The 25,120-nt window shown below is 40.6% G+C and overlaps 2 protein-coding genes across 2 annotated transcripts in view; one reads left to right on the top strand and one right to left on the bottom strand.

The window, feature by feature from the left end:
• DDX60 (DExD/H-box helicase 60) overlaps positions 1 to 13,364 on the top strand; it is a 379,348-nt gene extending 365,984 nt beyond the window's left edge. The window contains exon 39 of the mRNA XM_088450288.1: positions 13,231 to 13,364. Within this exon, the coding sequence (XP_088306414.1) occupies positions 13,231 to 13,327 (97 nt within the window). The 3' untranslated portion in view covers positions 13,328 to 13,364. The remainder of the gene's footprint in view (positions 1 to 13,230) is intronic.
• An 11,474-nt stretch (positions 13,365 to 24,838) lies between these two features.
• The window catches only part of LOC148501570 (uncharacterized), a 48,862-nt gene continuing 48,580 nt past the window's right edge, over positions 24,839 to 25,120 (bottom strand). Inside the window, exon 9 of the mRNA XM_088450289.1 lies at positions 24,839 to 25,065. Within this exon, the coding sequence (XP_088306415.1) occupies positions 24,926 to 25,065 (140 nt within the window). The 3' untranslated portion in view covers positions 24,839 to 24,925. The remainder of the gene's footprint in view (positions 25,066 to 25,120) is intronic.

The raw sequence follows: 25,120 nt of genomic DNA on the forward strand, positions 1-25,120 counted from the left end.
ATTGGGGCGCTTTTGATGATAAATGGGCTATGGAGGGGGCCCCGCAGTCCAATGCGGATATGTCCTTGTGGAACTGATCCTAACTCTGGCCGGAGCTTGTACTGTAGATCACTGATTACTTTCATGGGTGGCTGGAGGACCCCATGGTCTAATACAGTACCAACAAAGTGATAACCTGTGAGAGATGCAGGTTCCCTTTACTGGTGGTGCGGCTATGTATCCTAATTCCAACTGGAGCATGAATGTTGCTAATGGAGCAGTAAGTGGAACCATATTGCAAATAATCACAGTGCCAGCAAGTGTAAAAATTGCTGGGAGACTGGTGATGACTACAGCACGGAGAGTTCTGAGCCTTGGTATCGGGTAAGTCACAAATGGCAGTGTAGGCAGCAAATACTCTGCTGGGTCTTTTCTCAGCACCTTTAAAACATTTCTCCACACACTGGCAGCTTTCTCAAGAAGCATGAAGGGTAGTTAGCTACAAGTGAAATTGCCCATCAATCATTATTCAAAAGTTAGTCAGCGAACTCACAGTTGTAGTGTAGTGCAACTACAATTCATTTGTGCATGCACAATGAAAGATATACTTAAGTAACAAAGGCCCTCATTCAGAGCCGCTCGTTAGCGGCAGTACGCTCGTTCCGAGCGATGTTTGCACATCTGCGCATGCGTACGGTTTTTAGTACGCATGCGCGAACCAGTCAGTGCGGCCGAAAATCGTTGGTACGCAATATAGCGAGGGCCTGCTATTTTGAGTGACAGAATGAGGCGTATGTGGGTGGTAACGGGAAGGAGCTTGAAAATGGGGAGTGGAGATCCGAACGCAGGCGTGCTTAAAGGTCAAAACGGGCGTTTTATGGGTGTGTATATTTAAAACAGCAGCGTCATTGTCCACGTCACTGGGTTATTTTATAGCCAGAACTGCTCGCAAATTTGTGGTAGCAAACACCAACCACAAGAATAGCGAGCAGTTCATACGCTGGTCGATGTACTCGATTAATCTAATAAATAGCGGACATGACGTATGGTGCGAGCGGCCAGGGGGCGTTTTTAACAAATAAACGAGCGTATGTTTTGCTCGCTCGTTCAGACTTAGAGGTGTGAACAGACTGCAATGTGCGTACGGATCATTTGAATAGCCACCCCTTGTTTTTAAACGAACGACCACAAATAGCGAACGGCTCTGAATCAGGCCCAAAGATGGTAAATGGACTTAATAAAAAAACTAAAATACATAAAAATGCAACAAACTGATGTGTTACATGTACAGTATATATATATATATATATATTATATATATTTATTAGGGATGAGCAGGTTCGGATTTCTGAAATCCGAGCCCCCCCCCCGATCCAAGTCGTATCTGAGTGAGGCTCGAGTTTTCCCGCCTGATTCTGATCTGAAATCGAGGCAAAACGTCATCATCCCGCCTTCCGGATCTCGCGGGTTTTGGATTCTATAAAAGGTCCCCACGTCGGCGCCATTTCTCACTCAGGCTGTGAACAGTGAAGAGGGAGGGTGGGAGCTAGGGCTGGCTGGGCTGTGTTGTGCTGCTGTTATCCATAGGGGCTGTGACCACTCAGTCCATAGGGGCTGAGTTGTGCTGCTGTTGTCCATAGGGGCTGACTGGGCTGTGTTGTGCAGTCAGTTGTCCATAGGGGCTGTGTCCACTCCAAAGTCTATAGGGGCTGGCTGGACTGTGTTGTGCAGTGTCCCATAAAGGCTGTAGTCCTAGAGGGGTGCTGTAGTGTTGTCCAGGGGGTGATCTGTGCATCAGGGGTGCTCCCCCAAAGTGCACTCCAAAAAAAAAAAAAATTTTTTCTGTGTTTGTAAATTGTGTGCACTGTGGCCGCACGTGCATCAACAGTAGCGCCAAGCGAGCGCCTGTGTCATAAGTAAAGGGCCGGCTGGCTCATCTGTTAAAGGGTGGTGTAACCCCCAAAGTGCACTCCAAACAAAAATAAAAAAATATTTTCTGTGTTTGTGAATTGTGTGCACTGTGGCTGCACGTGCATCAACAAAGGAGCAGCGCCAAGTGTGCGCCTGTGTCCCATAAGTCTGTTAAAGGGTGGTGTAACCCCCAAAATGCACTCCACAAAAAATAAACAATTCTTTTATTTCTGTGTTTGTGTGCGAAATGTATGCGCAGTAGCCGCACGTGCATCAACACAGCAGCAGCGCCAAGCGTGCGCCTGTGTCATAAGTCAAGGGCCGGTTTGGACATCTGGTCCGGACTGAAGGACGTGCCAACAATGTCAATTTCTGACATGTCTACTGTCACTGCATATGATACTGTCACCACTGACAGAATGGTGGAGGAATTATTTTCTGTGTTTGAATTGTGTGCACTGTGGCTGCACGTGCATCAACAAAGGAGCAGCGCCAAGCGTGCACCTGTGTCATAAGTAAAGGGCCGGCTGGCTTGTCCGTTAAAGGGTGGTGTAACCCCCAAAGTGCGCTCCAACCAAAATAAAAAATTCTTTTTTTTCGGTCTTTGTGAATTGTGTGCACTGTAGCTGCACGTCCATCAACAAAGGAGCAGCGCCAAGCGTGCACCTGTGTCCCATAAGTAAAGAGCCGGCTGGCTCATTTCTTAAAGGGTGGTGTAACCCACAAAGTGCACTAGTCTCCAACAAAAATAAAAAATTATATTCTGTGTTTGTGTGCACCTTAGCCGCACGTATATATCAATATAACATAAATGGAGGACCAAACTTTCTCCGATAAAAATAAAATAGGGAAAGATCAAGAACCACTTCCTCCTAGTGCTGAAGCTGCTGCCACTAGTCATGACAGACGATAACATGCCATCAACGTCGTCTGCCAAGGCCGATGCCAAATGTCATAGTAGAGGGCATATACAATCCCAAATGACAAAGTTCAGGAAAATGACCTTAAAAAAAACATTTAAATCATCTGAGGAGAAACGTAAACTTGCCAATATGCCATTTACGACACAGAGTGGCAAGGAACGGCTAATGTCTTTCCCTATGTTCATGACTAGTGGTTCAGCTTCACATGACGATGAAAGCCCTCCTCCCACTAAAAAAATCAAACGAGTTAAGCTGGCAAAAGCACAGCGAAGAACTGTGCGTTCTAAGAAGATATCACAAATCCCCAAGGAGAGTCCAAGTGTGGTGGCGGTTGCGATGCCTGACCTTCCCAGCACTGGACGGGAAGAGGTGGCTCTTTCCACCATTTGCACGCCCTCTGCAAGTGCTGAAAGGAGCACCCACAGTCCACTTTCTGATATGCAAATTGAAGATGTCACTGTTGAAGTACAACAGGATGAGGATACTGGTGTAGCTGGCGCTGAGGAGGAAGTTGGCGAGGAGGATTCTGATGGTAATGTGGTTTGTTTAAATCAGGCTCCGGGGGAGACAGTTGTTGTCCGTGGGATGAAAAAGCTCATCACGGTCATGCCTGGGCAGAAGACCAAACATTCCACCTCTTTGGTCTGGCAATATTTCTATCCAAATCCGGACAACAACTGTCTTGTCATATGTACCATATGTAAAGGTGACATAAGTAGGGGTAGGGACGTTAACCACCTAGGAACATCCTCCCTTATACGTCACCTGCAGAGCGTTCATAAAAAGTTACTGTCAAGTTCAGAAACTTTGGCTAAGACCATAAGCAGTCCAGGGACACCTAAATCCCTTTGTCCTGTTGTATCCAAGCGCCTACAAACCACACAGTCAACTTCCTCCTCGTCAATTTCCTGGCATGACTGACTCTCCTATCCGGGATTCCTCCGGAGGATCCTGCATTGCTACGCCTACTGCTGCTGTTGCTGCTGGGAATCAATCATCCCAGAGAGGAAGTAGGAACACCACTACTTTTACTAAACAATTGACCCTCCAACAGTCCTTAGCGAGGATGAAGTACGACAGCAGTCATCCTGAAGCAAAACGTATAACTGAGGTCTTGACTGCTATGTTGGTGTTAGATGTGCGTCCGGTATCCGCCATTAGTGCAGTGGGATTTAGACAATTGATGGAGGTAGTGTGTCCACGGTTCCAAATCCCGTCTAGATTCCACTTCACTAGGCAGGTGATACCGAGACAGTACAGAAACGTCAGAAAAAGTGTCCTCAGTGTCCTGAAAAATGCGGTTGTACCCAATGTCCACTTAACCACGGACAACCTCTTAGAGAAACTGAGGGAAATCATCGCCCAGTGGCTTACCCCACTTAGACTCTCCTGGGGGTTTGTGATATCTGACAGCGCCACCAATATTGTGCGGGCATTACATCTGGGCAAATTCCAGCACGTGCCATGTTTTGCTCACACAATAAATTTGGTGTTGCAGAATTTTCTAAAAAGTGACAGGGGCATGCAGGAGAGGCTTTGGGTGGCCCAAAAAACTTCTGGCCACTTTCTCCATTCAGCGACTGCGTGCCGAAGACTGGAGCACCAGCAAACACTCTTGAACCTGCCCCGCCATCACCTGAAGCAAGAGGTTGTGATGCAGTGGAACTCAACCCTCTATATGCTTCAGAGGATGGAGGAGCAGAAAAAAGGCCATTCAAGCCTATACATCCACCTATGACATAGGCAAAGGAGGGGGTATGCACCTGACTCAAGCGCAGTGGAGAATGATTTCTGTGTTGTGCAAGGTTCTCCAGCCCTTCGAACTTGCCACACATGAAGTCAGTTCAGACACTGCCAGCTTGAGTCAGGTCATTCCCGTCATCAGGCTTTTGCAGAAGCAGCTGGAGAAAGTGAAGAAGGAGCTAAGACGGAGCGATTCCGCTCGGCATGTGGGACTTGTGGATGAAGCCCTTCATTCGCTTTGCCAGGATTCCAATGTGGTCAATCTGTTGAAATCAGACCACTACATTTTGGCCACCGTGCTCGATCCTATGTTTAAAGCCTTAGTGGTGTCTTTCTTTCCGGCCGACACAAGCCTGCAGAGGTGCAAAGACCTGCTGGTGAAAACACTGTCAGCTGAAGCGGAACAAGACACGTCAACAGCTCCTTCTTCATTTTATCCCGCAACTGGGGCTGCCAGGAAAAAACTTAGATATCCTAAGCAACCCGCTGGTGGTGATGCAGGGCAGGCAGGACCAAGTTTGGACATCTGGTCTGGACTGAAGGACCGGGCAACAATTTCTGACATGTCTACTGTCACTGCATATGATTCTGTCACCATTGAAAGAATGGTGGAGGATTACATCGGTGCACACCCCTAATATATATACATATACATATGTAAAACAGGTTGTTGGATATCCTGTATAAAGCAGACATACTGGTGGATACCAGAATGGAGTGAACCATATGGAATGGAACAAATAGGCAGTATAGGAGGCACAAAACTTAAGGGTGCAGCGAGGTACGAAGAAGATACTCAAGATCTGCATAAAGCTGGGTACACATGTAAAGATTTTCTGTCCAACCATCCAACTAGTTGATTGGTTGAAATGAAAATCTGGTAACGTATGGGAGTAACTGATGATCAGCAATTTGCTCCCAAATGCCAGAAAACAGATGAAAATGGTCGTCAGACAAGTTTGTTAAAATGTTTGATCTAAACAATTTGTTCAAACAACAGTTTTTGTAAATTTTCCAGCATTTGTGAGCAAATTGCTGATTGTCATTTGCTTTCATACCTTACCAGATTTTCATTCCAACCAATCAATTAGTTGGATGGTGGGACAGAAATCTTTATGTGTGTATGCAGCCTAAGAGCAGCAAGGTATGAGACACATGAACTGATGAGATACAGATGGTGAACTACAGGGCTACATTGGAGCAGTGAAATATGATGCACAGATACTGTATAACTGCAGTGAGGCATAGGAGCAGTAAGGTAGCGGATACAGAAACGTATAAACTGCAGTGCTGCCTAGGAGCAGTGATGTATGAGGCACAGGAACTAATGTACTGTGGGGCTGATTAGAAGCAGCAAGGTATAAGACACAGGTACTGATGAACTGTAGGGCTGCAGATGAGCAGCAAGATACGAGACACAGGAACTTATGCACTTATACAGAATGCAACAGGACAGGAAAACCAGAAGCCAGCGACAGAAGCCACAAGGAGTGGCAGACCCAAATGGAGACTGGAAACACAAGGAACACAATCTGGAGTTGAGAGTTGCAAATGGAAATTGATGAACCAACACCTTGCAGAGCCCAGAGCTTGCTATTTAAATTGAGTAACAACTATGTGCCGCAGGTGGGACAAGTTTCATTTAGTGTTAACTCTGTTTTTGCTGGAAAGGACTGAATGTAATTATTGTAATTAAGGAACTCATTTATTGCTTATGTGATGTCGTATCTTGTGACTTAGAGGTATATTTACTATAGTGTGGGTTTTTAGAAGTGGAGATGTTGCCCATAGCAACTAATGAGATTCTACTTATTTATCTAGCACCTTCTAGAAGATAATAGCTAGAATCTGATTGGTTGCTATGGGCAACATCTTCACTTCTAAAAACCACCACTTTAGTAAATATACCCCTTAGCTTTGCAAAAGAGTTCTTGACACAGTCATCATATCTACAGTACATGCAAACACTACAATCACATAAGGAAGTTGAATTACCTGCTAATGACACTCCCACAAAATGGGCTGTTCCTTGCGAACACATGGTTGCCATCCAGTTACCACCAAGAAATGCCAGTTTCACAGAAAGTGTGGCCCATCAAACAAACAGATCAATCTGTTGGCAGGGGCAATCTACGTTTAAAACATTTAAAATACAAAAAAAATATACTGTAAAGTTGACCACCGCGACCATTTTCCAGGCATTTTGCACATGCGCACTAGGGAAATTGGTGGGAAAATGGAGGCCGCGGCATTTTCCCAGTGACCTACACATGCGCCGTCCGCCAGGGATAGAAAAGGGAGCCCCGGACGGGGAATGCACATGGGATCCCTCCTCTCTTAAGACGCCTCTGATACTGTAACACAGGGTGTAGAAATAAGGACTCACGACAGGCAGGTACTCGGTAAAGCAGTGTCTTTAATGGCAGCAGACACTACATTATAGCATACATAGGCTTAAGCCTGGACACACAGGCTCATAACATAAATAAACAGAAGTAAACGTCCCAGCACTCCCAGTGTTTAATGCTCCGGCTGCTGCAATGGCCTGCAGCCACAATCTGCCATGCTCTTCTAGCACAGCCAATCTCACAGTCCATGGCACTAAAGGAAATTTGGCCCACTAAACTGGCCGCTAGCTGGCATCAGTGCCCAAAGCATCAGGCAGATGAGAGCTTTAAACTCTTCCTGTTCTCCACAAAAGAAAATGAGTGGTGCCGCACAGGACCAAAATTCAGAACGGTTGTCAATTTTTAAACCAACAATTTAAAAATTGATTTGTTTCCCTCTGTGGGAAACAAATCAATTTTGGTTGGTGGTGTACCCCGAGTCAGTATGTTTATGCACTAAACTGTTCAGAAAAAAAAAAAAAGACTCTTTGCTGGGGCACTCTTATTTGAAAAAGAATAATGATAAAAATTATCAGATATATAAAGCATACCTTTTAATTTAACCATCTAAAATATTGTTATACAATGTGAAAATACTGATATAATAAACATTTCTATTCAAACCCCTTTAGCACACGATTACCTTTCTTACGCGTGATGAACAGGAACCTATTCTATCCACCTACGTGGTTGGGATGTAGAATAGTCATATGCAAGTAGTCATAAGCATATAAGCGTAAGACAATAACAAAACCAGTGAAAATATGAAAATTACAATCAAGATCTCCTCATGATATGGATATCACAATATTAACAAAATTGAATGTGTCATCCCTGGTAATCATTTCAATCATATACTTTCAAGAGTTAATCTCAAGACCTTATTGTTCTGATGTACACTTATTTTTTTTTAAATTAATTCAATGTAATCAGCATAGTAAATCCCATTAGCAGAGATATACACTTGTGGCTTAACCTTTTTGAGAAAGTTTATTATACCCATATACTTAATCACATTTTTTACCTCATAGAGAAAGGTTCGTCTGGGCTATGTGAGACACTGTTCCACTTCTGCTGCTCAGATGTGTCCTTTGAGTGAGTGTATTAGATATCTCAGCTCAAATAGATATCTCAGCTCAAATAGAAGATAGAGTAGATGGAATCTGCTGTTGAAGGGCCCTCGACTTCGCCTCTGGTAGTAGACCCAATGCAGAGGCAGTCAAGTCAGGGATCGTGAGAGTTCCATTAAAATAGATGCAAATATGAAGTGAGTTCATACTAAAATATTGTGTATAATTGATTGTAGTTTTCTATCATGCTCCTATCCCATACATAACCAAATTATGGACATCAACCTTTATGAGCATAGAGAACTTACAATTGTTCTCTTGAAAAGGTATGAAAATTAGTAAATCTGAGCTACAAGAGACACTCTTCCACTTTTGCTGCTCATGTATTTGCCATTTGCAGTGAACACTGTTGAGTGAGAGAGAGTACTTAGTATCTATACTCAAACGGAAGTAAGGTTGAATCTACTTTTGGTAGAGCCCTAGGCCTTGCCTATGATAGAAAAATCCAGTGCATGGGCAAAAAGGCCAGGGATCGCAATGAGAGCTCCACTAAACATTAGGGTAAAGATTTAAAGAGCATGTCAAATCGCATTAATAGAGATGCCTCATAAGTTAGTACATATGTGTGTGTATATCCCAAACAAACTGATTTTGCAATTTGACTTCTTCACAGGTTTACACATATCTCTATCTGCAGTTCAGATTGTTGCATGAGTTTACACATATGTACATTAGCATACTGTTTTAAAAATGTGAGTTCCATAAATTTACCACATACATGTCCTGATACTTAGGCTGGAATTTTGAACTGAAAGCAGCTGTTACCCATTGCTAGTGTTTGCAGAATAAATCAGATACAATGTGGCTTCATACATTGTTGCTTCATACCATATAACAGTCCTGTAATAATTATTACATTGCTTAGATCATGCTGCTATGTTGATATTGCTCTAGTCAACATAGCAGCATGATCTAAGCAACTTTTCCAAGCTTGTGTCAACTACCCGGCTAATACTTCATTTCACCCTTCTCAGGCGTATATACTTTATTTTCCCTGAATGTGGTACGTTCTGATATAGGAACAAATAGTCTTTGTTTCTTGCGGATGCTGGGTTGTACTTTTCCCCGCCACTCCGTGGTCAACATCTCCCTCAAAGAGCCAGTGCGACTTTAGAGCGGTCTAGCGAGAAGTACAGGGTCTGGACTTTCTTCTTGACAGGGTTTGAGCAAATTAACAGGATAACCCTGCTCCGTGTGTCTCCTTCCCGGCTGACTAACTCAATAATTTACTGACCCCACAAGTTCCAACACTTTGTAGGGCCCATGCCAGTGGGCAAACAATTTACTTTGTTGTTTTGGCACTAACACCAGAACTTTGTCCCCTGGATGAAATTCTCAAACTTGAGCTAATGTATTCTATACTTTTTTCTGACGACCTTGGGCCTCTACAAGATTTCCCCGGACAATGGGTCCTATTGTATGTAGCTGTTCATATAATTTTCTGACAAACTCTACGACATTAGTTTCCTCTATTCTCTGCTGTTCCCAGCCTTCTTTCAAAAGGTCTAGAACGGTCTTCCGAAGAGGAGCTCAAAAGGGCTGAACCCAGTTGACGATTGGGTTACTTCACGTATGGCGAACATGAGATAAGGGAGCACTTCATCCCAGTCCTGTTTACTACCTAGGACAGCTCGGCGAGGCGGATCATACACTTTAGGGTCCTGTTGAATCTCCACCAACCCATTCATCTGTGGGTGGTTAATAGAGGTATGCAGACGTACTATTCCCAACTTCTTACAAAGTTCTGCCATTACTTGGGGCATAAATGGATTTCTTTAGGGAACCTGAGGTGAGAAAAGAGAAGCATCAATTCCCTGGCAATAGTAGTTTTTTTGGTTTTTCGTAAGGGTATTGCTTCTTGGATTATGCCACCCAGTGTCCAGATCACTAGGACATATTGGTTACCCTGCTTTGATTTTTCCAATGGCCCACCGAGATCCATTGTGATGTGATCAAATGGTAATCAGACAATAGGTATTGGGACTAGTGGTGCCCTCAAATGAGGTCTCTGGCTGGTCTTCTGGCACATGGGACATTATTGGCAGAACCTTTTGACCTTGGCCAGGATTTCTGGCCAAAAGAACTAGAGCAGGATATGTTCTAGTGTTTCTCTTCTCAGAGATGACCTCCCCAGAGTTGGGTATGAGCAGCCCACAACACTAGTGATATATGTACCCTGGGTACCAATAACTGCTCAACTTTTTTCCCTTGATCCATCTTGACTTTATATAGTAGGTCTGACTTAAGGAAAAAAATATGGAGTGCCCTCTGGAAGGCAAGCGCTTTTTGCTACGCCATTGAGTTCTATGATGACACTAGACATGATATTCCAGAGGACAGCATCGTTCTGTTGGTCCCGGGCAAAGCTGCGTAGGTCTAGGTCAGTTGGCAGCATATCTGAAATAGGGGCATCCTTATCCAATATTAGTAACTCAGAGGTTCCCTATCCAAAGAGGACTGGTCGTGCTTTTCCACTTTATGAGGTAAGGCCTTGGAGACTTGTCTGAGATTCCTTTAAAAGCTCAGCAAATCCTGGGAAAATGCATTCCAATATGAGTGGAAAGGAAACTTAGGTCCAACCGTGGCTACCACCTCATAAGTGTGCCCCTTTATGTTTAGGCTAACACACACACACGAAGTTTTCTGTAGGACCATGTACACAGAGTACCTCAACTAACCCTGGCACTCTCTCTACTGGACTGGGTACCACAGCCTAAGAGATCATGGTTAGCACACTCAGAGTATATACTAGCTAGCAATTCTCAGCCATTCAGCAAAACAGACACACATTAATGGGGGTTTGGAATCCAGTCCCACCTTACATGACTTGGATCTCCGCATTTATAGCGGATGACCACGGAGTCTCCAGTGGTGTTTCCTTGCATAGGGGTGGCAGATGGGGTCACAGGCCAGTGGGGTGCCAACTTAATGGGCCGCCCATTCCCTGGTTTCTTTTCTGGCAGTTTTGCCATATTTCCTGCGGTTTCATACCACTCCAACACTATAATTCCTCTAGATTCTGAGGATCGGTGTGTATGACCCAGTGATGCATACTCTGACCTAGGCTCCTTATGCACTGGTTGATAACTACATTCTCCATAATCTGAGCGGAAGTGCAGACCTCTGGCTGAAGCCAACTCCGCCTGTCTGGCGAGTTCTGCAACCTGCTTCCGAATCGGGACCCCTGGTATTAGGGCCCATTCGTGGAACGCTGCGTTTTCGAAGCAGGAGTGGAGGTCCTGGGAGGACCAGAATGGCACTTTTGACTAGGTCATATTTTTACGCATCAGAAGAGGACAAATCCGCATGGGCTTTCTGAGCCTCACCAGTGAAATAGGGGGCAAGTCTATCAGCCCAAGTATCCGCTGGCCACTTTAAATGCTGTGCCACACTCTCAAATATATCAGCAAATACGCTTCTGAGGCAGACATTTTCTTTAAATGAGCTGCAGCTGGTGTGCTCACCGACTGGGTCACCGGCTGCAACATTTGTTCTACTGTCTTTTGGCGAGAGGCCAACAAATTTACTATAGTGCGAAAAACTTCCTCCATTTTATCTCCTGAGGTTTAAACACAAGTCTAAGTGCATTTAAATAAGCCAGTTTTTTCCCAAAAATAAATATATATTTGTGTTTCAGCAATGCAGCAGTTATCTAAGTTTAACACAGAAAAAGAAAAAAACACTTTTTGTCCCCCCAGCATTGCAGTGGTTAATTTGAACTCAATATGAGCCTGGCTCTGTTCAAACAGCAGGTGAACTTTAATTACACAGCATGCAATCAACACCTGGAGAACTACCAGCATTTGACATGTCTTAAGCACCTCAGTAGGGAAAAAAAACAAAAAAAGGAAAATAACTTTTTTTTTTTTTCTCTCTCTCTCAATACACAGTGCCCTTAATATAACTGCAGCTTTTCTGGTTAACCAAACGCACTCACGTATATCGAACGTTCTGCTTAGTCAGTGCTTTTGCCACACGGAGGTATCTGGCGTTTGCGCTGAGACAAAGCAGTGCAGGTCCCCATATCGGCCACCAAATGTAACACGGAGTGTAGAAATAAGGACTCATGACAGGCAGGTACTCGGTAAAGCAGTGTCTTTAATGGAAGCAGACACTGCACTTTAGCATACATAGGCTTAGGCCTAGACATGCAGGCACATAACAAACAGACGTAAACGTCCCAGCACTCCCAGTGCTTAATGGTCAGTCTGCTGCAATGGCCTACAGCCACAATCTGCCATGCTCTTCTAGCACAGCCAATCTCAGTCCCTGGCACTAAAGGAACTTTGGCCTACTAAACTGGCTGCTAGCTGGAGCCAGTCCCAGAGCATTGGGCAGATGAGTTTTAAACTCTTCCTGTTCTCCAGTGATGATTGCAGCTGGGTTTGTGCAACTGTGAAAACCCAGAGTTCCAAATCTCCCTTGCTGCTGCAAACTGCACAGGCTTTGTTTTCATCTCCCTTGGATGGAGCTGATCCCACCAGAATGTGGGCAATCCAGGTGAGAGACAATCAATCAATCGATTACATCAGCATTGCAAGTAGTTATTGGATTTTAAAATTATCTTATTTTTGCCACGTGATTGAACTCCATTGTGGAAGTTTAGGATAAATTCCTTTAACTAAAACATACATATTAGTTAAACAAAGTGTGTTTGTATATGGGGGGGTTGGGGGAAGAAGTCTCTGTGACCCATTCCAATTTGACCATCCTGATATTTTACCATCACCCAGCCCACTGGTGCAAGGAAGATCTCCAGCACTGAACTTGAAAGGTTAGCGGGTTTTAATTTATTACAGAGTTTTCCCATTCATTTAAATGGGTGCACAACTGATTGCTTCAACAAGACATCTGGTTATATAAAATAAAAAAATGTACTGCATATTTCCAGCATGTCAAGGCAGATGTCAATTTAACTCTATGGGGTGTATGTACTATGCCTTGGAGAGAAATACAGAGGCAAAGTACCAACAGTGAAAAGCTGATTGGTTGCTACTTTCTCTCTCTCCAAGGCTTAGTACATAGACCCCTATATCTGTAAAGGATAAAGGTCCAAAAAATGTACAACAGCTTTATTTTCATATTTGCCTCTTGTAACTTTGTAAAATAGCCACCATACAAGTATGTAACCAATTTTTATTTCTTATTTACCATCAGTGTTTCCATGAAGGAGATGTGCGAGGATGAAAATGACCCAGTTGCTTTGGCTTTTGAACAAGTGAAAACAAAGTATCATGAACTGCTCCCAGCATAGCAACAGCATCTCAATGAGCAACTTTTATTTATTTTTTGTTGAGTAAATGTTCTTTAGCCAAATAAATGTGTTTTATGGTAACAGAGTTGATATTTAATTGTTGTGATCTTCAAAATAGTTTATATAAATGTGGAAAGAGATGCATCTTAAAGAAATCCACCACAACAACTACACTGATTTTGAGACAATCATTCTGAAAATTATGCACATTGAGCAATTAAGAATTTATAAAAGCACAAAACCAATTTTTAATACGCTGGCAAAGCGCTTCAAAACACTTTTGGCTGGTGTAAGCATTGAAGACACAGGACGACATTTGCCTACTCCTGTGCCTTGCATATGTAACATATACTTTGATCTACTTTACAGTACAATATTGAGAGCGTGTATCGTAGAAAAGCTTTTATCTAATTAGACTCTGCGCTTCTATCACATGCTGAATTTATGGTATTTAAAGTTAATCGTTCCAAGAGATTAATAGATTTAAGAAATACAAGTGTATAGCTTACCTTCATTTAATATATTTGTACAGTATCTTAGAAAATCTGATCCAAATGACATACTTAGTTTTATACAATGTTCACTTGATTTTTTCATTATATTGCTTCTTAAATTTAATAAAATATTCTTGCTGAATAAGCCAATAAACAGACTTTTAATATTCTGTTGGTGGATGATTAGATTTTGAAATGGACCAACCAGAGTTGAGTCTTTTGGCTTTTTAGTTGTTGTATCATTTATACAGGAGATTGCAGTCACATTTAACAGTTGATAGCCAACTCCTTCCTTCTCCATCATCAATCACCCAAAATGTTCTTCATTCTTCGTTTATTTTTTAATTCCCCCTCTGCACAAATAGGATTGAAATATGCTAAATAACTTAGTACATTTTGGAGGGGGAGGGGGTTCATTTACACATTAATGCTACCATCCAATATCAAATATATAAAAATGAACTGACCCCTTAAACCAAATTTAAGATGTTATATCATGAACAGGCATTTTTAAATATTTGGCATAAAAAAATATTAAATGTACCTTTTTAGTTTGTAAATGAACAATAAAATTGTGAATTGATCTTTTTCATGACACTTACCAATAGGTAACAGTGTCCTACTACAGGTTGAGTCTCCCATATGCTTGGGCCCAGGGATATTTTGGAATATTTGCAAACCATAACAAAATATCTTGGGAATGGGACCCAAATCTAACATTAGAAAAATGTAACTAGAATGCATTTGTTTTATATACACCTTATACACACAGCCTGCAGGTAATTTTATACAATATTTTCAATAGTTTTGTGGCTCAAAGTTTGTTTACATATGATTTCATATATGTTTCATATACATCTTGTACGCAGGGTGTGAAAGTAATTTTACACAATATTTTAATAATGATGTGCCTTAAACAAAGTTTGTATATATTGAACCTTCAAAAAGCAGTGTCGCTATCTCAGACATGCTAAAAGTGTTTTGTATTTCTGAATATTTGGAAATGGGAGACTCAACCTGTATTTGAAATATCAATAATTTATATATTTCACAATCAAGATAAAATCTATGTATATGCACAACAAAAAGGTATTATTCAATCACTATCTGTTTAAGAAGGATTTTTTTTTGATAACTAATTCAATTAGACTTAGCTATAAAAGAACCTGTATTGTTTAGATTACTCTAAACTAGTGCCTATTAAACAGGTCTTATATATCCTACTAATGAAACAACAGTACACTTAAAAAAATTAATGTAGCATGTTAGATATAGCTTCAGTTATGTGTAAAGTATATAATGGGGTTGTGTACGGGATCCCAGCGGTCGGGATGCCGGTGGTCAGGATACTGACAGCAGGATCCCGACCTTCAGAATCTTGACTCACTAAGGCAGTGGTTCTCAAACTCGGTCCTCAGGACCCCACACAGGTCACCTTTTCCAGGTCTCCCAGCAGGTGCACAGGTATACTCATTACTCAGACACATTTTAAAAGATTCACTGGTGGAGCTAATTAATTCACTTGCGATTCTGTGAGACTTAGAAAACATGCACTGTTAAGGGTCCCGAGGATAGAGTTTGAAAACTTGTGCACTAAGGTAAGTGTCCTAACCCCTAATCCTTTCCCTAACCTTAACCCACCTTTCCTGCATTCAAGCCCTACCTCCCTACAGCCTTACCCTCCCCCTGCAGCCTAACCCTTAATCCTAACACTCACCGTCGGGATTCCAGCGCCGATATTCTGAGTGCCATTATCCCAACCGCCGGGAAGGTAACTATATCCCACGTAAAGACTAGAGTGTAAATTTACTAAAGTGAGAGTTTTCAGAAGTGGAGATGTTGACCATAGCAACCAGATTCTAGATGCTATCTTCTAGAAGGTGCTAGTTAAAATATTAAAGTAGAATCTGATTGGTTGCCATGGGCAACATCTCCACTTCTAAAAATGCTCACCTTAGTAAGTTTACACCTAAGGAAGATATTTAGCAAAGTCAATTTTGATCGATTTTAGATTTTGGGTGATTTTCCATCCAATTTGCATTTGATTTTGAGCATCAGAGATTTACTAGTCAATATTGAATACAACACTGAATCCCCTTCAAAATTGAATATCGTCTAAACATCAGCACTTTGACTAACATAGGATCCCCTGATTTACAAATATTTGAATTGAAATCAAACAACTATCCTCAAAATAGGATACCTGCTTCATGCTGGCAATTTTATCAGGCTTCTTGTGTGTGATGTTATGAAAGTGTTAAGAAAAAAAAAATTACATGTGCCTCCGCCCCCAATACACTCACACTTTACTACTCTTGTCCAGTAGAATCCCACTGTTTAGATTTAAAAAAAAAAAAAAAAAAATTTACTTTTGGCACAGGTTGGTTCTATTCTCCAGTAGCATCCTGGACAATAAAAATAACAAACCACATTGTTTCAAACCACAAAAGGATAATGAAGAGCTGTATGTGGAATACACATAGTTTTTCTCTGGAAGTGACATGACCCATAAGGTTTCCTGCACTTGCTACTATAGTAAATGGCAGCTCATTGGCTGTAATTGACCATATATTGAACATTGCTAGGCAATTTAAACTGGTCACCATGGTTATGTTGGCAACCTGAACTGGTTGCTATGGTTACGGACTGTTGCTAGGTAATTTAAATTAGATTCCTTGACAACTGACCATTGCTAGGCAACTTAAGCTGGTTGCCATGGCAACAGACATTTGCTAGGCAATTTATACTGATTGAAAGGGTTACGGACTGTTGCTAAGCAATTTGAACTGGTTGCCACGGTCATGCACTGTTGCTAAATAATTTAAATTGGTTGCCATTGCAACCAACCATTGTTAGCCAATTTAAGCTTGTTTCCAGGTAATTTAAGCCGGTTGCCATGGCAACTGAGCATTGCTATGCAATTTAAGCCTGTTGCCATGGCAACTGAGAACTGCTAGGCAACCAACTGTAGGAAAGCAATTTAAGCTGGTTGCCCTGACAACTGACACTTGCTAACAACAGAATCTGGTTGTCATGGCAACTGACTGTTGCTATGCAATTTAAGCTGGAAGCAAGTCAACTGAGGCTGGTTGGCATGGCAAAAGACCATTACTATTCAAATTAAGCTGGTTGCACTGGCAACCGCCCATTGCTAGGCGAAAAACGTAGGAAAGCAATTTAAGATGGTTGCCATGGCAACAGACCATTGTTATTCAATTTGAGATGGTAGCTAGGCAATTGAGGCTGGTAGCAATGTTTGGTTGCCATGGCAATGCAATCTTAGCTGTTTGCCATTGCAACCAACCACTGGTAGGCAACCAAGGCTGGTTCTTATGGCAAACAACTATTGCTATTCAATTTAAGATGGTTGTCCTGGTAGCTGACTGTTGCTAGGCAATTTAAACTGGTTGCCATGGTTACAGAGGCAATTTAAACTTGTTGTTATGGTCCCGGACCATTGCTAGTCACATTAAGCTGGTTGCCATGATTAAAAAGGCAATTTGAACTGGTTGCCTTGGTTACGGACCGTTGCTAGGCTAAACTGGTTTCCATGGTTATGGAGTCAATTTAAAGCTGGTTGCCATGGCAAACGACCGTTGTTAGGCAATTTAAAACTGGTTCCTTTGGTAACGGAGGCAATTTTTACTAGTTGCTATGGTTACCGACCATTGCTAGGCAAGTTAAACTGGTTGCCATGGTAACTGACCATTGCTATGCAATTGAAACCGGATCCTATGGTAAGAGGCAATTTGAACTGGTTGCAGACCGATGCAAGGAAATTTAAACTTTTTTTTTCTTAGAAACCAACTGTTTGTAGGGCTTCCATATTAAAGTCTATAGCTTTGAAACAAGACGTTCAACAAGCACTTAGGTGTGAGGTTTAGGTGTCCACAGAAGTTCTTTATAAGCAAACTTTTTTAGATTTTTCCATATGGGAGTAGCTACTGTAAGCTTGTACAATGCTAGAGTAATTAGCTCCAGAGCATTTGGATTAGCCAAAACTATTAATATCAGCACTGCAATAATTCTAATTTGAATTATTCCTTCACTCATTTCATTCCTAAAATACATACAACATCATTTATAGGGGGAGCTGTACTAAGCTCTGGAAAGTGATAAACTGGAGAGTGATAAACGACCAGCCACTCAGCTCCCAACTGTCATATTTCAAACACAGCCTGTAACATGAAAGTTGGTCGTTTATCACTCTCCAGTTTATCACTTTTCAGAGCGTAGTACATCTGGCCCATAGACTTTAAAAGTAAATTCTGGTGGTCAATTCTTTAAAAAGGACAAGGCAGTTTTAATATTACAGATAACTAAAACCTGTTAACCAGCAAGAGTAAGATTTAATAGCATTACGGCAAAAGTAACACAAGATAGTAGTACATGTATGCTGCCCTGTAGGAGTCAATAAAAACCCAATTACCAATGGCAACACACACCAAAAAGCAATATCCATATAGTATATATATATATATATATATATATATATATTTTATTCTCATTAAAATTAGGAATTTTATATTAAAAGTTTTAGTTGCACCCTATTATGGCACTCTACAAAAACTTAGTATCTTTAATGTACAGATCACATAAGGTATAATTACAATGAAAGCAAAAATGTACACATACAGTATGCTCTTCTTAAACGTCGACAAAGATATTGGCTGTTCGCATTCTGCAACATTAGCGATAAAGGGGAAAGTTTGCAAATTTATACACTGTTTTATACATAGATTAGTTAAGAAAGACATTGAGTTAGTTGAAAAACTTATTGTTGCTATTAAAAAAAAAATACACACACACTATATAAAATGTAAGCCATAGATAGTGATTCTTAAAGACAATATTGTATCTATAAGTGCAGGGTGGAAAGTTCATTGAAAGAGCCTATGGATATAATAAATAGAAACATTATGGCTCCGGTTTCTTTAATGTGAAGACCATCTTGTAAGTGAAGTAGGATTCAACCTACACATAACACAACAGAGTAAAACTGGGATCCCCACACTGATCCAAATTTTGAAAACCTTGTTAACTCAAAAGAAAATCATTTTTCCATACTTGTGTCAGTTGTCATTCTGTTTATATTTCATTAATGTAACCTTGATAACCTGATACAGAAACACTTTTTAGTATTAAAATCTAAAATATGGCATTTTACCATGCACATTAGCCTACAACAGGGGACACAACTTTGAGTTTAGTCAATCACAAGTCTGCAATACCTAATTTCTCTTATGTATATAATCTGTGTGTAAGAAATTAAAAATGCCAACTTTGCCAAATTAAGTGAAATCACCACTTCTTTTACTGTTACAAGAAATACTTCTTCCTCTCTCCATCATCATCTCCCCTATTACAATCCTTGCATGTCTGTACCAAGGACCAGATATCAATCTCATTATTGATTTATTGCACCTCATTCTTACTAGGAATTTTTTCCTATATGATAAAAATTTCCATCTGCAGTGTGTTGGCTGTGCGATGGGGTCCAGTGTAGCCCCATCGTACGCCAACATATACATGTTTGGTGTTGAAAAAATGTTGTTTTTTGATAAACCTGAGGATGCACTGAAAATAGGATTTTATGTTCGATATATAGGCGACTTACTAGTGTTCTGGAAGGGCCCTAAACAAGAATTGATCGATATAATTGATACACACAACAGGAGTAACAGCACGGCTAAGTGGTCTTACAACATCAGTAATGAGGTCATCAATTATTTGGATGTCAGGATATCCATTAGTAATGGAGTAGTCTCCACTAGCCTTTATACCAAAAACACGGACAGGAATAATCTCCTATGCTCTGATAGTTGTCACCCAAAACCATTAATCCGGGGTGACAACTATCAGGATGAGGATTAACACAGACATTATTGTGGCTGAATAACAGATGAATGAGATGATCCTTAAATTCATCAATAGAGGCTATGATGCTAATCATCTGGGCAGGGTGAAACAAAAAGGTATTGAGTTTGGATAGGGACAGTGTACTTAATACAAATATGCCTAAAAAGAACACAGCTATGATCTCTTGGGTAAATAACTATAACCAACATAGTTGTCATATCAATAAAATCTCTAAGAAACTATGGCCCATTATCCAAACGACCCAGAACTTAAGTTACATAACACCCGCATTATGTCATGTTACAAAAAAGGAAGAAGCATCAGTGATATATTGGTGAAAACCGACATATCTAGCCCTGATCCCAGGGTAGATGCTGTTGGCATTGGTAAATTGGGTTGTTTCAGATGCACCTGCACTACATGTAGGTATCTTATTTTAGGTCATGTCTTCCATCACCCCCTGTCAGGTCGTAAATATTTCATCCGTCACAAACTCACTTGCAATTCATCCTTTATCGTTTAGCAGATTATCTGTCCGTGCGGCCTATCATATATAAGCAAAATGGAAAGGACATTCAAGGAGCGCATGGCAGCTCATAGAAGTGCTATAAGATTGGCCATCAACACTGGTGTTAGTGAACAACCAGTTGTGAGACATTTCACGAATGCTCGCCATTCCCTGTCAACCTTGAAATGCAGGATGATTGACCATGTCCCTCAATCCATTAGAGGGGGAGATAGGGCACGCAAACTCATGCAATGTGAAACTAGATGGATACATCGTTTAGGTACAATGGCACCTAGGAGGCTTAATGAGCAACTGGGTTTAAGAGCTTTCATGTAGTATGCCAAATATTTACATTATTTTTAGATGGAACTCCATCAGTTATATTGTTCAGTGCCTCTTCTATGGTTGACTCTGCCGCTATTGTGTATATGCTTTTAACATACATATTAAATGAATTACAAATTATACAATTGTTGCACCTAAATTTGAATTTAAGCAACATTGGCAGTGGTCATGCATGTGATTTCGTCCATCCATTGGCACGTGTTTATTTTCGCTATTGTCATTTGTCTAGTAGCTGGCCGCATTGGCAATTGCATTGTATTGTGGGATATGTAGTTTGACATGTTGCGATGGTGATGGTTCACAGGTGTCACACGTTGCTACGTAATGACGTCAGAGCTTAGCGCCGCCGGGTGGGTGTGTGGTTCCGCTGCAGTGAGGCTGGCTTTTCACTGGGTGACCTTATATAAAGGTAAGACATCTGTTATAATTTTGTATGTCCTGATGAAAATGCCAATTACATAGACATTGAAACTTTGACTTTTCAGCCAAGACTGCAGAGTGCCACACAGATGAGGGTTTTTTAATTTTACACACACATTATATATATATATATATATATACATACATACATACATACATACATACATACACACACACACACCTCTTGGTCCTAAGTACAAATTAACCTTGGCAATATCATAGCCAACTATGTGAATTTATGACCATTCTTTCCTTGTTCAATTCCTACATATCCCACCACTCCTTTAAGCATATGTTTGCTTGTCCTCTTATTATACATTAGGGTAGAACAAGACACTAAGAATTTGCCACACTTTGTAATCAATAGGTATTGCCTATTAAGACACAAATATGACTGATAAAATATAAATCGAAAACAAAAATTTGTATCACCATAAGAAGAAAATGTGGTGAAGCAGACAAACTCCTCTATACCACTGTTCAAATGTGCATTATAAACAATACATAAATATATACCAGCTGGCTTTAAAATGCAAAATGTTTAACACAAAGTAGTGCAAGAACAAACCCTACTGCAGGTGGTGCATAAAAGTATGTCTATACAAGTCCATATAGTTAGCATTAAGCAAGCACTGTTGATTAACAATGGCATTTATTTTTTGTGTAGTAAATATTTTCATTTTAAATCACTTATAAGTCATGTTTATGTCTCACCCCATTGATTCCACAGCAGTGTAAATTTGTATTGTTTTGTCAATTTCCTATTTAAGAGTTATCCATTTCCTATCAGCATCTGCAGGAATCATGGCAAATACAATAGTTATTACATTTTATTCTATTGTACTCTGTGCCTAAGGAAATTTTTTTTTTCTATTCTTGGGGTCATCCAATGCTCTCTTCTCAATACTATGATATTTTTCACAGTTAGCCACCCCCTGCAGAATTACATCACAAATTTAGGCTCCAGTGTCAGCTATATACGGACATCCAAATGTAAACTCTCAAATTTACCATTTCGAAGGTATAACTTCCTGTTACCATCCCACCAAAATCTGCCTCACTGATAAACCACAAATTCTCCCACTTCAATGGTTTCACCCTTGACTTAGAGCTCCGATGTACTGATCACAATCAGTCTCTTGTTCTGTCATGTTACACCCATTCTCAAAATATTGTTAGAATATGCATTCTTAGTCAAGATATAAGCAAAATGAATGCATTTTCTCCTGTTGGTACTACTGCAAACTCTGAATATTCTACCCCATTTATCCAGTGTCTATCCATGCAAAATGTTGCAGAAATTTTAACCATCCTCTGTCTTCATGCAATGCTGACTCTATTCTGCAGAACCCAATTCAAAATTACTCACACCATTATACATCTCAAATTTCCTCTCAAAATATTCTCCCAAACACCATCTCCTGTGCTACAACCCACATCTTGAGAATTTCCCCTTCAAAATATTAATCCATGAAAGATATACCCTTTCCTACAACTCAAGTTGTACACTCCATACCAGTGTCCCAATATTCATTCTACACAACTCTCGTTCCTCTTGGTTCAGATCTGACATTTTCCCACTAGATTAGGGAAGGCACTGGTGAGTGCTCACATTCTGTTGTCACAACTGCTTGAATTATGTCCAACTTCTAGGTGTGTGTTTATGTATGCAACATAATCCCCAATGTGCTAAATTGAAGATAGTTAAAAGGCCACCAAACATCAGCAATGGATTGTCAAAAATCGTTAATAAAAAACCTCAATACTAGGGTGTTGAAAATTCTAAACTAGATAAGTGTTAATTAACACTATCTAATACAAAATTAAGCTGATATAATTAAGCTAATTCAGCAAGCTATTGTTATATAAGAATTTTTTGATGCACCCTCATTAGGTAGTTCCAAGTCAATCTTTGTTTATTTTATTATTTCAATTCATGTGTCATTTATTCTTACCTGGGTTTTAATTTTATTTTTTATTTATTCTGTGTTTTTAACGCATTTATTTTTGGTTTACTCATCTCTTCCTATATAAAGGATTTTTATTGACCTGCCTGTGGTATCGCTTATTAATATCAGCTTAATTTTGTATTAGTGTTAATTAACACTTATCTAGTTTAGAATTTTCAACGCCCTAGTATTGAGGTCTTCAGGGATAGCGCTCCTATTTTGTGTGTTTTTTCTGTTTAAGAGGGTCAGCTCCTCTATTGGCAGCAGCAATCATCTGAGACCTAATCGATTTGCCCTTTGTAATGTCCTTTTAAATTTATTTGGGTTCTTATTATCACCACTGTTATTATGAACATTATTATCTTCATTTCATCCTTGATAGTATAGCGCCCTGATTTTGTGTTTTTCTTCAATAAATAAACAAAGTGATGTGGTCACGAGCGCTATTTTTTGGAAGTATTTTACAACCTAGTCCAAAACGGAAATCAATGGCGAGTGTCTATAAACAAGCACACCTTAGATTCATGCCCTACTCCTAGTTGTAGCTCTTATTCTGCAAAGAAAAACAAAACATTGAGTGCTATTACCACAAGAGGCAAAATCAACTCAGTAAAAAAAAAAAAAAAAAAAAAAAAAAAAAAAGGGTGACATGGTAAGTTAAAGGCTTATTTAAAGTGCACGGTATATGAATTAAGTTTCAATAAATATTTGGTATAAATCAGACAATATTACTTGCCACATTTTCTGTGAATAAGATACATGTAGAAATAAGAAGCGCAAAGCTGCCAAACTCCACAGGTCAGTTAAAGTTGAAGCCTTAGTCAGAATTCAAGGGAACAAGACTTAAGCTGGGTACACACTGACCGATATATTGGCAAGTCAATTGATCAGCCAATGTATCTGCTGCCCATCGGGCAGTGTGTACCCGCAATATGTCAGTGAACATCGGCGTTCACCGATATATCGTATTGGCTGTGCTGCACAGCCGATTGACAGATATGTCTGCAGACATATCTGTCAATTGTCAGGTGTGTACAGGCAGTCAGCAGATCGCCCGTACACACACACACACACACCAACGAGGAGGGGGGTGGGACACGCCCCCCGGTTGCCGGGACCTGCGGGCAGGCACAGATGATGGTTGTTCAGTGTGTACGAACCACCATCATATGCAGATATATCTGTATAGTATGAACCCACCTTTAGATGTGTACCCAGCACGACATCACCAGCGATGGGACCTGTCCTGCGGCAAGCGCATACACATTTGCTGTTGCTGGGACCGTTGGGGGGAAGGACGTGTCATGCTGTATTCTGCAGCATGGCATCGTTAGCAACATCCCGTTGGCCCTACAGCAGTTTGGACTTTGACTATTAGAGAGGCTAAATATGTTTTGTCAAAGTCTCACTTAAAGCTGGGACACACTGAGCGATGTGTACCTAGCCGATGTGTAGGCCCAACAGGCCAACATAACGGATCCTGGGTACACATCAGAACGATGTAATGAATTATCACTCGTTCAGTCCTTCATTACACTGCATGGTGCTGCACGAGATATTAGGTTTGATGTGCAGTACATCAAGCCTGACGTTGCATGCGACCACGGGAGCGCACATACACTGCACAATATGCACATGCGCAAATCGAAACATCCCCCGAGTATGTACCCAGCTTAAGTCATCGCGTCTTTAGACAGGGTCTTTTAAAAAAAAAACAAAAAAAAAAACTCTGCAAGCGTTTTTAGAGCAAGGTCGTAAATACTGTAACTCTAAATAACTGACACTATTCAGAACAAAATATATTTTTATTACATTCCAAGATATGCTTATATTTCAAATGCTTGTCAGAAGCTTTGTTACAATTCCCTCAGAATATATGGCATTGAAAAACAAGTGATTATATAATGCTTTTAATATTTAAGAAAAAAAAACAAAAAAACCTAGACAACATTTATTTTTTCAAATATATAACCAGTAAGCTGACAATGTTAAGCAACCATACCAGATAATTGGGATAACAGAATTAATGTTGCTCTTCCTGCAGACTGAATGGTTCATCTTCTTTACTGCTATGAGTTCTAGTTTGTTCAGAAGTGTCTTCCACGTCTGAATTTGTAGAAGAACATGCGTCGTAAAACTGTTCCGAGGGCATGTCCTCTGAGACTGAAAAATAATACATAATTTGAAGTATGATGTTTTAAATAAGATTAGAGATCAT

This window comes from Taudactylus pleione, unplaced genomic scaffold (genome assembly GCF_031769625.1).
Source record: "Taudactylus pleione unplaced genomic scaffold, aTauple2 ptg000513l, whole genome shotgun sequence".
Lineage (NCBI taxonomy): Eukaryota > Metazoa > Chordata > Amphibia > Anura > Myobatrachidae > Taudactylus > Taudactylus pleione.